Source organism: Anomaloglossus baeobatrachus, chromosome 8, assembly GCF_048569485.1.
Source record: "Anomaloglossus baeobatrachus isolate aAnoBae1 chromosome 8, aAnoBae1.hap1, whole genome shotgun sequence".
In the NCBI taxonomy this organism is placed as follows: Eukaryota; Metazoa; Chordata; class Amphibia; order Anura; family Aromobatidae; genus Anomaloglossus; species Anomaloglossus baeobatrachus.
In genome coordinates, this window is record NC_134360.1 from 207604468 (window position 1) to 207617049 (window position 12582).

Here is a 12582-nt window from a genome sequence, read left to right on the forward strand (position 1 = left end):
TAAAAAAGTTACGGCTCTCGGAAGAAGGGGAGCAAAAAAACGCAAAAACGGAAAGTGCCCCGGGGCTGAAGGGGTTAAAATAAAGAAAAAGTGTTACTTACCATTTCCATCCCCCGCTGCTCCGGTGTCTCCACCAAGAGCCATCTAACGAAGAAATGATTGTGCAAATTAGGAAAAAAGATTTTTTTATTATTGTTATACATTTTTTTTTTACACATATAGTTACAAAATATTCTAGATGACATTAATTTCCCGTATAAAGTCTAACACTCCGTCTTTAGAAAGAAACTGCACTTCGCCAGTCCTGTGATTGCGCACTTCAAACAGCGGGGGGCTCTCTAAAGCCTTTTTACCTACGACAATAACATGGGGATAACCCATCATGTGAGCTTCCTTTACCCTTTTTCCAATGGTTAGATGATCTCTATCATCCAAGACGGCCTCGTTACTAATGTGAGGAATTGTGCGTATAAAGTCGTACAGTTCCTCTGCGACTAATGATGCCGCCGTCTCTTTGCTCCCCTTTTTAGGGGGGATAAGACAAATCTGGTATGGGGCAATGAGACTTGGCCAGTGAATCTCCTCCTCGGTAGAAAGAACTTCTATAGAAGCCGCCAATAGTCGTGAGACACCAATGCCATAGCAGCCCATTTCTGCCACAATGGGTTTGTTCTGGGCATCGTGACATATGGCATTGAAAACCTGCGAGTACTTGGTCCCCAGGTAGAAGGTGTGCCCGATCTCGATGCCCTTGCTTTCCGCCAGCTCGCCTTTACAGCTCGGGCAATTCTTCTCATCTGGATGCAACGTCTCTACATTGGCGGCAAAATGACAGCTGCCACACACCATCAGCCTGTCCTCACCGATATTGGCAGGGAGGTGAAACTCGTGCGACATCTTCCCCCCGATATTACCCGTATCTGCTTGGACTTTCACATGTTTGAGGCCAAGGGTGCGGAATATATTAGAGTAGGCATCGCACACGCTGTTATACGTCATGTAGGCGGCTTCCTCTGTTACATCGAACGTGTACATGTCCTTCATGTAAAACTCCCTGCCACGTAGCAAACCAAAGCATGGCCGCTTTTCATCTCTGAACTTGCGGGTGATCTGGTACAACAGGAGAGGAAGCTGCTTGTAGTTTATGCCGCCCTCTGCGGCGACCATACTGGTGATGGACTCTTCATGTGTGGGCCCCAAGCAGTATTCCTGATTGTGTCTGTCCATCAGACACAGCAGCTCTCTTCCCACCAGATCCCAGCGTCCACTTTGCCTCCATAGAGCTGCTGAGCAAAGAGTCGCCAAATCAATCTTCTGCCCCCCGATCTCCTGCATAGCTCGGTCTATGAGCCGGATGAGCTTCTCCATTGAGCGCACAGCGTGGGGCAGATAATGGAAACACCCAGGGCTGCTTGGTCGGATTAAACCCGCTTTGAACATAAGTCTCTGACTCTTACTGGAGGGCTCATTCGATTTGGCTTGAATTTCAGACGAGTTTTCCTTCCACAGAGTCCCTGGCTGGTAAATCGTGGACACCAGGTGGCGCCTAACTCTGGATGAGTCATTGCCATACGCTCTTTTGGCCACTAGATGGGGTAGTGATGATCTCAGCAGCCTCCTCATCACAAACTCTGGGAATAAAAACATACAAGGTCATTAATCCATTATATTGTGCATAAATATACAAAAAAAAAATGAACCACTCCCTCCCACCCCCCCCCCCCCAGCAGCATCAATCTTGTCCATTATTGCATCTCAGTCACAAAAAGATTCTCAATGGTCACTGAACGGTCAGACTCAACTCCAGAGCCCTACAAATACTTATCCCCCCAAAAAACTTGAGCTTTTAAATTTGGTGGCCCCAATGGAAGGTTTCCTTTGTAAAGTGTAGGGAACCACTACGATAAATGCAACCTGTCAGCTTGTTGTTACATATTTCAGTAACGGTATTACTGTATAGGTGCTTGTCTCCCAATAAAAACAATATCTTATTTGTAGAGATCCAATGTGCCAATCATGAGATATCTATTGTAGAAGCACATGCAAATCAGAATGGAAGTGAACTAGGGGCGTGTCAGTGCACACAGGCTGATTACTCCAAGTGCATGGACACGCCCCAGTGCACTTGCAGTCTGATTTGCATATGGTTTATATGCTAGAGTTCTCATAGCTCATCGGATCGCTGCAAATAACATTGTTTTTGGGGAGGAACAAGCGCCTATACAGCCATGCTATTACTCACATTTAAAGCAACTTCCATCTGTCCTTATACGTTCGCTGTCACACTGTATAAGGGAGATCTGTTCTATACATCATCTTAAATCAAAAGAAGGATGGATAGCAGGTAGACAGGAAACATTTCATATTTGTTTTCTTTGAGATATGTTACCTATTTCCCTTGTGATCCTGCATTTCAGCTAAAACAATTGAATGTGCCGTATTTTTGTGAAAGAGATCGAATACTGGACTACATGATGTAATCTACACCCATTATACAGCTGCAGATGGCTGAACATATATGCTCCATCTCCGAGTGATTCCTTACCTCTTTTCATATGTCACACTACACTATACTATAACCAAGCGGTCTGTGCCAGCGGTTAAAGGAAGTGTACGAGTATAAAACACGAGGATCATTTTTACATGGAATAGCCCCATTCTTATCCATGGGTCGTGTCTGGTATTACAAATCAGCTCTGTTTAAATTAATTGGGCTGAGTGACAATACTATACACAATCAAATGCCGATCAAACACTGCAAGCGGCTCGCACTGGGCTGAGTACCGAGCGTACCCGAGCACAGTGATGCTCACGTGAGTGGTCAGGATACGTACAGCGATCTGTTTTTTGTTTTGTTTGTTTTGTTTTTTTTAAGGTTGGTGTTCAGCCCGAAAACGAATATTGGGTTCGCTCATCTCTACTACCTTTTTCCAAAATGTAAATAAAATGTTAAACAATTATTATCGCTCTGTGTCTGAACTATTAAAAAATAAATAAAAAAAAATAAAAAGAGACTGGGAAGTTGTGTGAAGTGCTGCTGAAAATTACAGCTTGTTCTGTAAAATAAAAAACCCAATACAACTCCATCAACCGACAAATAAAAAAAGTCATGGGTCTTAGATTAGGGATTGACAAAAAGCGCATATAAGGCGTTTACCAGTTAGCATGTGGTTTTATTGTTTGGGGTTTTTTTGCACTCACAGCCTTAGCCTCTTTCACAAGTCTGTGTTTCCAGTACGTGTGACATCCGTTTTTACATGTACCGGAGACACAGACACATGTAGACCCATTAAAATCAATGGGTCCGCGCACACATCCATGTTTTCATACAAATGTGTGTCCATGTGGAGCACAATCGTGTCCGTTTGCTCCACACGGTGACATGTCTATTTTCTCCAGCAGCACTGATGTTACATGGGCCGCACACTGATGGGATCCATGTGACACATTCCAGAGAAAATACATGTCTTTGAAATAAAATTATTTTCTATACTCACCTGTCTCCAGCACTGCTGTCTTCGGTGCTGCTGTCACTTGCTTCCGGTCCCACTCATTAAGCTCATTAATATTCACTGCACCACGGACCTGGAAGTAGCAGTGCTGGAGACAGGGGAGTATAGACCTTTATGCTGTCTGTGTGCTATCCGGATGTAACATGGAGAGCACAGGGACCGCACACACGGCCACACGCACACGTCTTCACCACAGACCATTCAAAATGTGTGTGTATATTACACGGATGTGTGAATGAGGCTTTAAATAGCAATACCCCATCTGCTGCAACTCCGCTGGTTGGATAGACCAATGTAGATATACACCAAAGGGAGAAATAACGGTGATCTGCGCCGCTGGGAGAGAAGTCACAGGATTCAATGTATAGAAATAGATTGTAGTTTATTCCCAACATGTTTCTAGCTCGGACGGACCTCTTCCTCTGGGGAACCATAATAATGTTCTTTTCTGTAGTACCCCTGAGGAAGAGGTCTGTCCGACCTAGAAAGACGATGGGAATAAGCAACAATCTATTTCTTTACATCGAATCCTGTGAAGTCTTCCTCGGCAGCGCAGGTCACCGGTATTTCTCCCTTTGGACAAGTCACGGGTCTTGGCAATCAAGGAGGAAAAACTGAACGCAAAGAGGCGGCCCCAAGCGCCACACACACCTGAAGCCGGTCCTATATATCACCATAGAGGAGCTGTGCATTATTGTGCACTATACTGCTCTATAGAGACATTGAAAGCAAAGGAGGAAGAATTGGAAAGGTTCAGAAAAATAAATAAATGCTAATATTCATGCAGGATTGTACACAGCAGCCATGACACCCTGCACCTGTCATGTGCGCTGCAGACACACTCCACACAGGGAACCATTGCTCCTTGTCCCATGTTCCCAGCACTGCTCACCCTTATCACACACTGCGCTGCTCAACACCGATATCCAAGGGTAAAAAGAACCCGGAAGACGCACACCGGAAACACATGGGGGAACGGAAAGTGCGGTGCACAGCCAGGAACACGTGGGAACCATAGAGCACACCGGAAGTGTGTGACAGTCGGGCGGCGCCGGAGGACTGCAGACCTAGTGGAGCAGCTGACATTACCAGGTGAGCGCTATCACACGTGGAGCTTTCATGTCACTGAAAGGAGAACTACATGTACCAGCATGTCAGCCATCTGGTACCTCTTTGTCGTTTGCAGTCCTTCTGATAAACTTTGCAGTAGTTGTGTCTCAATAATTTCATTGTACTGTATTGGTTTACATGCTACCTGTCTGGTTCTTAAAGGGGATGTCCATCTTTATTATCCCCTTTAATGACTCCCCTGCAGTTGGTGCTGGCTTCCAATACTCTATTGCAGCTCCTTGTATGGAAGATATAGTGTAACGCGGCGTTATATGGCAGATGTGAGTGCGCCGCACAGTATGGGACCATGGGGCGCTCATATTAGGCTCCTCCAATAAGATCAGAAGTTGTAAAAAAAAACGTTTTCAGCAATAACCCCCCCAAATTGCTAAAATATGTCATGATATTGCAATTAGTGGGAGTCAGGCCATTAGGACCCCAATAAATTTTAGAAGAAGAAGGGCACAAAGCTGAGTGCTGACATTGACATTTATCTTGCGCTGTGGCTCTCTGAGGCCAGTAGGGAAGTCCATGGCATGGCCGCACGGCTTAAAGGGGGTTTTCCCCACCAACCAAATTCATTTTAGTCAATAGATCTTGGAATAATACTAATTTCCACAATTGGATGTGTTTAACAAAAATGTTCCTGCGCTGAGATAATCTTCTATATGTGTCCCTGCTGTGTACTGTGTAATAGCCGTGTCTGACCGTACAGAAACATGGTCTGATCATACCACATCTCCTGGGCAGGAGAGGACTCCAAAAAATATACAGACATTACAGCACGGGATTGCAAATTGTTTCTGTGAGGTAAAACATTTCCCTACTCATTTAAAAAAAGTTTTACCTCACAGAATAATTTGTGATCCTGTGCTGTAATGTCTGTACACTTTTTTTTTTTTTCTTCTTCTTCTTCTAACTCCCCGGCTCAGGAGATGTGTTATGATCAGACCATGTCTCTGTACGGTCACGGGGAAGACAATTCTCCCTATTGAGACCTGACAAACCAGTCTGGCTGCCAGTGAGGGGACTTATAGCTGCAATGCCCCTCTAGGAATTATTCAAATTGTCCCTCCACTGAGGAAGGAGACAAACTCTAGCGCCACCTATTGGAAGTAGCAATCCTAAAAGTCAAAAGTGGCCTTTTAAACAAGCCTTTTCATAAGACTTAGGATTTATACCAGATCAGAATCCCAATTTGCAGACACGGGGTTTCGTGGTAATTGCCCCTCGTCAGGGCAAAGTGTGGGTATCTGATCTGGTTTATGAGAAGCTATGTGGGGACCACGGGGAAGACTATTCTCCTTATGGAGACCTGACAAACCAGTTCCAATAGGTGGTGCTAGAGTTTGTCTCCTTCCTTACTGGAGGGACAATTGGAATAATTCCCAGAGGGGCATTGCAGCTATAAGTCCCCTCATTGGCAGCCAGACTGGTTTGTCAGGTCTCAATAAGGAGAATAGTCTTTCCCGTTGTCCCCACATAGCTTCTCATAAGCCAGATCAGATACGCGCTCTCGCCCGACAGCCGCGCTCTCGCCCGACAGCCGCGCTCTCGCCCGACAGCCGCGCTCTCGCCCGACAGCCGCGCTCTCGCCCGACAGCCGCGCTCTCGCCCGACAGCCGCGCTCTCGCCCGACAGCCGCGCTCTCGCCCGACAGCCGCGCTCTCGCCCGACAGCCGCGCTCTCGCCCGACAGCCGCGCTCTCGCCCGTCAGCCGCGCTCTCGCCCGTCAGCCGCGCTCTCGCCCGTCAGCCGCGCTCTCGCCCGTCAGCCGCGCTCTCGCCCGTCAGCCGCGCTCTCGCCCGACAGCCGCGCTCTCGCCCGACAGCCGCGCTCTCGCCCGACAGCCGCGCTCTCGCCCGACAGCCGCGCTCTCGCCCGACAGCCGCGCTCTCGCCCGACAGCCGCGCTCTCGCCCGACAGCCGCGCTCTCGCCCGACAGCCGCGCTCTCGCCCGACAGCCGCGCTCTCGCCCGACAGCCGCGCTCTCGCCCGACAGCCGCGCTCTCGCCCGACAGCCGCGCTCTCGCCCGACAGCCGCGCTCTCGCCCGACAGCCGCGCTCTCGCCCGACAGCCGCGCTCTCGCCCGACAGCCGCGCTCTCGCCCGACAGCCGCGCTCTCGCCCGACAGCCGCGCTCTCGCCCGACAGCCGCGCTCTCGCCCGACAGCCGCGCTCTCGCCCGACAGCCGCGCTCTCGCCCGACAGCCGCGCTCTCGCCCGACAGCCGCGCTCTCGCCCGACAGCCGCGCTCTCACGGTGTCCTCTTAATGCATTCATTTGTGACCTGGACAGGTAAATATTGTTGCCATTTCTGCTCTAGTCTTTATATTTTTTGGGGGGGAGAATTTTAATCCCTTGTGGCTTTTCTTTTATTGTTAATATACGGGGCTTTTACAAATCCGACGATAAAGATTGTATTTATTTTTTACATAGATCAAATGGATCCAGAACAGCCGGAAGAAGATGAAGTCATGGACCAGTTTATGGATAAATTCCGGACGCAGAAATACAAGGGGGCGTTCAATGAGGACAACTGGGAGGAGGTGAGACCCGGGATATTAAGTGATGATTGTATTTTCTAAAGGGAGAGGTCCTGGCCCACAACCAGATTCGGGCGATATACACTACAGGGCTGAGAGCTCTCACTCGCTCATTTCGGGTGGACTGTACACTTTTACCTACAGGACACATATGGTACCATGGAAGGAGCTGTAATATGTTATGTAACCAGTTATATGACCCCTGGTGTGACATCCCGCAATGTCACTTACATTTTCTACATCTAACATAGGAGTTTGAGAAGATTCCCATGTTTATGAAGAAAGCTCCAGATGAAATTGACCCGGAGAAAACCCCTGAGCTGGCCTGCCTCCAGTCTATGCTCTTTGACAATGAAGGTATTGTATATATGGACGTGTACATAGAGTGTAATCATTTTGCACACAATATTACTATACATTGTCTTTTTCTGCAGTTTTTAATATCTCTTTTAGGCTAAGTTCACACTTCAGTTGTTTTGCATCAGTCACAATCCGTCGCCTTGGGGAATTACGGTATCCTGCAAAATATTTTGCAGGAATCCAGTATTTCCCCATAGACTTCTATTAGGCTAAGTTCACACTTCAGTTGTTTTCAATCCGTCAGGTCCGTCAGCAACGGATCAGTCGTTTTCAAGATGTCAACTGATGCAACGGATGTGTTTTTTACAGGATTCCTTTCACAGGAATCCTGTGAAAAAACTGATCCGTTGCGTCCGTTACATCCGTTATGCGTCCGTTTTTTGACGGATCAGTCATGATCCGTTTGTGTTTGGGACAGCCCAGGGGGTGTGCCAAACATGCTGGGCATGCTCAGTAGAGCATGACGGAATCCAGCACTGGATTCCGTCGTAAGACGGATTACGACGGAATCCAGCAGCATAGACATACATTACAAGCTTGACGGATGGCAACGGATTCCTGCGGGGCGCGTTTATTTTGAAGGCCCGAAAAACATTACATTCTGCGTTGCTCCCCGCTCGGCGGTCAGTCAAAAACGACGGTCCGCGACGCAGCGGATGCAACGCAGGGTCATCAGTCGTAATCCGTCACTAATAGAAGTCTATGGGGAAATACTGGATTCCTGCAAAATATTTTGCAGGATACCGTAATTCCCCAAGGCGACGGATTGTGACTGATGCAAAACAACTGAAGTGTGAACTTAGCCTAAGATGTCAACTGATGCAACTGATGTGTTTTATACAGGATTCCTTTCACAGGAATCCTGTGAAAAAATGGATCAGTTGCGTCCGTTACATCCGCTGTGCGTCCGTTTTTTGACGGATCAGTCATGATCCGTTTGTGTTTGGGACAGCCCAGTGGGCGTGCCAAACATGCTGGGCATGCTCAGTAGAGCATGGCGGAATCCAGCGCTGGATTCCGTCGTAAGACGGATTACGACGGAATCCAGCACCATAGACATACATTGCAAGTGTGGCGGATGGCGACGGATTCCTGCGCGGCGCGTTAATTTTGATGGCCCGAGAAACGTTACATTCTGCGTTGCTCCCCGCTCGGCGGTCAGTCAAAAACGACGGACCGCGACGCAGCGGATGCAACGCAGGGTCATCAGTCGTAATCCGTCACTAATAGAAGTCTATGGGGAAATACAGGATTCCTGCAAAATATTTTGCAGGATTCCGTAATTCCTCAAGGCTACGGATTGTGACTGATGCAAAACAACTGAAGTGTGAACTTAGCCTTAGTGACGGATTGCGACTGATGGACCTTGCGTTGCATCTGCTGCGCCGCGGTCGGTCGTTTTTGACTGACCGCCGAGCGGGTAGCAACACAGAATGTAACGTTTTTCGGGCCATCAAAATAAACGCGCCCCGCAGGAATCCGTTGCCATCCGTCAAGCTTGTAATGTATGTCTATGGTGCTGGATTCTGTCGTAATCCGTCTTACGACGGAATCCAGCGCAGGATTCCGTCATGCTCTACTGAGCATGCCCAGCATGTTTGGCACACCCACTGGGCTGTCCCAAACACAAACGGATTATGACTGATCCGTCAAAAAACGGTCGCATAACGGATGTAACGGACGCAACGGATCAGTTTTTTCACAGGATTCCTGTGAAAGGAATCCTGTAAAAAACACATCCGTTGCATCAGTTGACATCTTGAAAACGACTGATCCGTTGCTGACGGACCTGACGGATTTAAAACAACTGAAGTGTGAACTTAGACTTAGCGGTCAGTAAATAGGGATCTATTTCCTTTCCATCCCTGTCCAGCCATTTAATGATGCATCATTTTTTAGGATCCTCTAAATACCGACAGGACTGTTCACATTGGCATTATACACTGGCAAACTACTTAAAGGGATAGTTCACTTTATTTTAGCAGATGTGTTTGTAGGACATAATTTTATGGCACTTACTATTGTATAAGTATTAGAGGTTCTCCTCCTTACTCACAGACTGCACAGCTATCCATAGTATTGACGGAGGAGTATACAGTCATATGAACAAGGTTTGGGCACCCCTATTAATGTTAACCTTTTTTCTTTATAACAATTTGGGTTTTTGCAACAGCTATTTCAGTTTCATATTTCTAATAACTGATGGACTCAGTAATATTTCTGGATTGAAATGAGGTTTATTGTACTAACAGAAAATGTGCAATCCACATTTGAACAAAATTTGACTGGTGTAAAAGTATGGGCACCTCAACATAAAAGTGACATTAATGTTTTGTAGATCCTCCTTTTGCAAAAATAACAGCCTTTAGTCGCTTCCTGTAGCTTTTAATGAGTTCCTGGATTCTGGATGAAGGTATATTTGACCATTCCTGTTTACAAAACAATTCCAGTTCAGTTAAGTTTGATGGTCGCCGAGCATGGACAGCCGCTTCAAATCATCCCACAGATGTTCAATGATATTCAGGTCTGGGGACTGGGATGGCCATTCCAGAACATTGTAATTGTTCCTCTGCATGAATGCCTGAGTAGATTTGGAGTGGTGTTTTGTATCATTGTCTTGCTGAAATATCCATTCCCTGCGTAACTTCAACTTCGTCACTGATTCTTGCACATTATTGTCAAGAATCTGCTGATACTGAGTTGAATCCATGCGACCCTCAACTTTAACAAGATTCCCGTTGCCGGCATTGGCCACACAGCCCCAAAGCATGATGGAACCTCCACCAAATTTTACTGTGGGTAGCAAGTGCTTTTCTTGGAATGCCGTGTTTTTTTGCCTCCATGCATAACGCCTTTTTGTATGACCAAACAACTCAATCTTTGTTTCATCAGTCCACAGGACCTTCTTCCAAAATGTAACTGGCTTGTCCAAATGTGCTTTTGCATACCTCAAGCGACTCTGTTTGTGGCGTGCTTGCAGAAACGGCTTCTTTCGCATCACTCTCCCATACAGCTTCTCCTTGTGCAACGTGCGCTGTATTGTTGAGCGATGCACATTGACACCATCTGCAGCAAGATGAAGTTGCAGGTCTTTGGAGGTGGTCTGTGGATTGTCCTTGACTGTTCTCACCATTCTTCTTTTCTGCCTTTCTGATATTTTTCTTGGCCTGCCACTTCTGGGCTTAACAAGAACTGTACCTGTGTTCTTGCATTTCCTTACTATGTTCCTCACAGTGGAAACTGACAGTTTAAATCTCTAGACAACTTTTTGTATCCTTCCCCCGAACAACTATGTTGAATAACCTTTGTTTTCAGATCATTTGAGAGTTGTTTTGAGGAGCCCATGATGCCACTCTTCATAGGAGATTCAAATAGGAGAACAACTTGCAAGTGGCCACCTTAAATACCTTTTCTCATGATTGGATACACCTGCCTATGAAGTTCAAAGCTCAATGAGGTTACAAAACCAATTTAGTGCTTTAGTAAGTCAGTAAAAAGTAGTTACGAGTGTTCAAATCAAGAAATTGATAAGGGTGTCCATACTTTTGCACCGGTCAAATTTTGTTTAAATGCGGATTGCACATTTTCTGTTAGTACAATAAACCTCATTTCAATCCAGAAATATTACTCAGTCCATCAGTTATTAGATATATGAAACTGAAATAGCTGCTGCAAAACCCCAAATTGTTATAAAGAAAAAAGGTTAACATTAATAGGGGTGCCCAAACTTTTTCATATGACTGTTGACCTGATCTGTCCAATGTAACAGCCTCCTCCAATAAAAAAAAACAATTTTCCTGCTTGCAGTCTTTTTCAATTGGAGGCGGTTGATGGACAGATCTGGTCACATGCTCCTCCATCAGCAGTCGTTTTATGGACAGAAGAGCAGTCTGTGTGGAAGGTGCAGGAGGAGAATTTGTAATACGTATATACTATAGATGAGCGAATTAACCCTGGCCCCTCATACAGGTTAGTGGAAAAAAAAGGAATATGGTCCAGCAAACAAGTCGATTGAAATTTTTCTTTAAAAAAGTAGAAATTTATTTGGTGATGAATATAAATCTTCATTATGTCTGACAGAAGTATAGAGCAGGAGGACGCGTTTCGGATATCACATCCTTATTCTGTCTCTTGCCCGACATTCTGTCTCTAGACCGACATTCTCTCTCTAGACCGACATTCTGTCTCTAGACCGACATTCTGTCTCTAGACCGACATTCTCTCTCTAGACCGACATTCTGTCTCTAGACCGACATTCTGTCTCTAGACCGACATTCTGTCTCTAGACCGACATTCTCTCTCTAGACCGACATTCTCTCTCTAGACCGACATTCTCTCTCTAGACCGACGTTCTCTCTCTAGACCGACGTTCTGTCTCTAGACCGACGTTCTGTCTCTAGACCGACGTTCTGTCTCTAGACCGACGTTCTGTCTCTAGACCGACGTTCTGTCTCTAGACCGACGTTCTGTCTCTAGACCGACGTTCTGTCTCTAGACCGACGTTCTGTCTCTAGACCGACGTTCTGTCTCTAGACCGACGTTCTGTCTCTAGACCGACGTTCTGTCTCTAGACCGACGTTCTGTCTCTAGACCGACGTTCTGTCTCTAGACCGACGTTCTGTCTCTAGACCGACGTTCTGTCTCTAGACCGACGTTCTGTCCTAGACCGACGTTCTGTCTCTAGACCGACGTTCTGTCTCTTGCCCGACGTTCTGTCTCTAGACCGACGTTCTGTCTCTAGACCGACGTTCTGTCTCTAGACCGACGTTCTGTCTCTAGCCCGACGTTCTGTCTCTAGCCCGACGTTCTGTCTCTAGCCCGACGTTCTGTCTCTAGCCCGACGTTCTGTCTCTAGCCCGACGTTCTGTCTCTAGCCCGACGTTCTGTCTCTAGCCCGACGTTCTGTCTCTAGCCCGACGTTCTGTCTCTAGCCCGACGTTCTGTCTCTAGCCCGACGTTCTGTCTCTAGCCCGACGTTCTGTCTCTAGCCCGACGTTCTGTCTCTAGCCCGACGTTCTGTCTCTAGCCCGACGTTCTGTCTCTAGCCCGACGTT

The 12582-nt window shown here is 46.9% G+C and overlaps 2 protein-coding genes across 2 annotated transcripts in view; one reads left to right on the forward strand and one right to left on the reverse strand.

Annotated features, from left to right (window-relative positions):
- Positions 1 to 201: 201 nt before the first annotated feature.
- On the reverse strand, positions 202 to 4481 carry PARS2 (prolyl-tRNA synthetase 2, mitochondrial). Its single transcript, XM_075320110.1, is given in 3 exon segments — positions 202 to 1631; positions 4405 to 4450; positions 4452 to 4481. Coding segments are annotated over 3 exon segments (1473 nt in total). The 3' UTR covers positions 202 to 234.
- Positions 4482 to 4522: 41 nt separating this feature from the next.
- TTC4 (tetratricopeptide repeat domain 4) overlaps positions 4523 to 12582 on the forward strand; it is a 75771-nt gene continuing 67711 nt past the window's right edge. Inside the window, exons 1-3 of the mRNA XM_075320111.1 lie at positions 4523 to 4604; positions 7062 to 7171; positions 7420 to 7525. Coding sequence (XP_075176226.1) covers positions 7067 to 7171; positions 7420 to 7525 — 211 coding nt within the window. The 5' untranslated portion in view covers positions 4523 to 4604; positions 7062 to 7066. The remainder of the gene's footprint in view (positions 4605 to 7061; positions 7172 to 7419; positions 7526 to 12582) is intronic.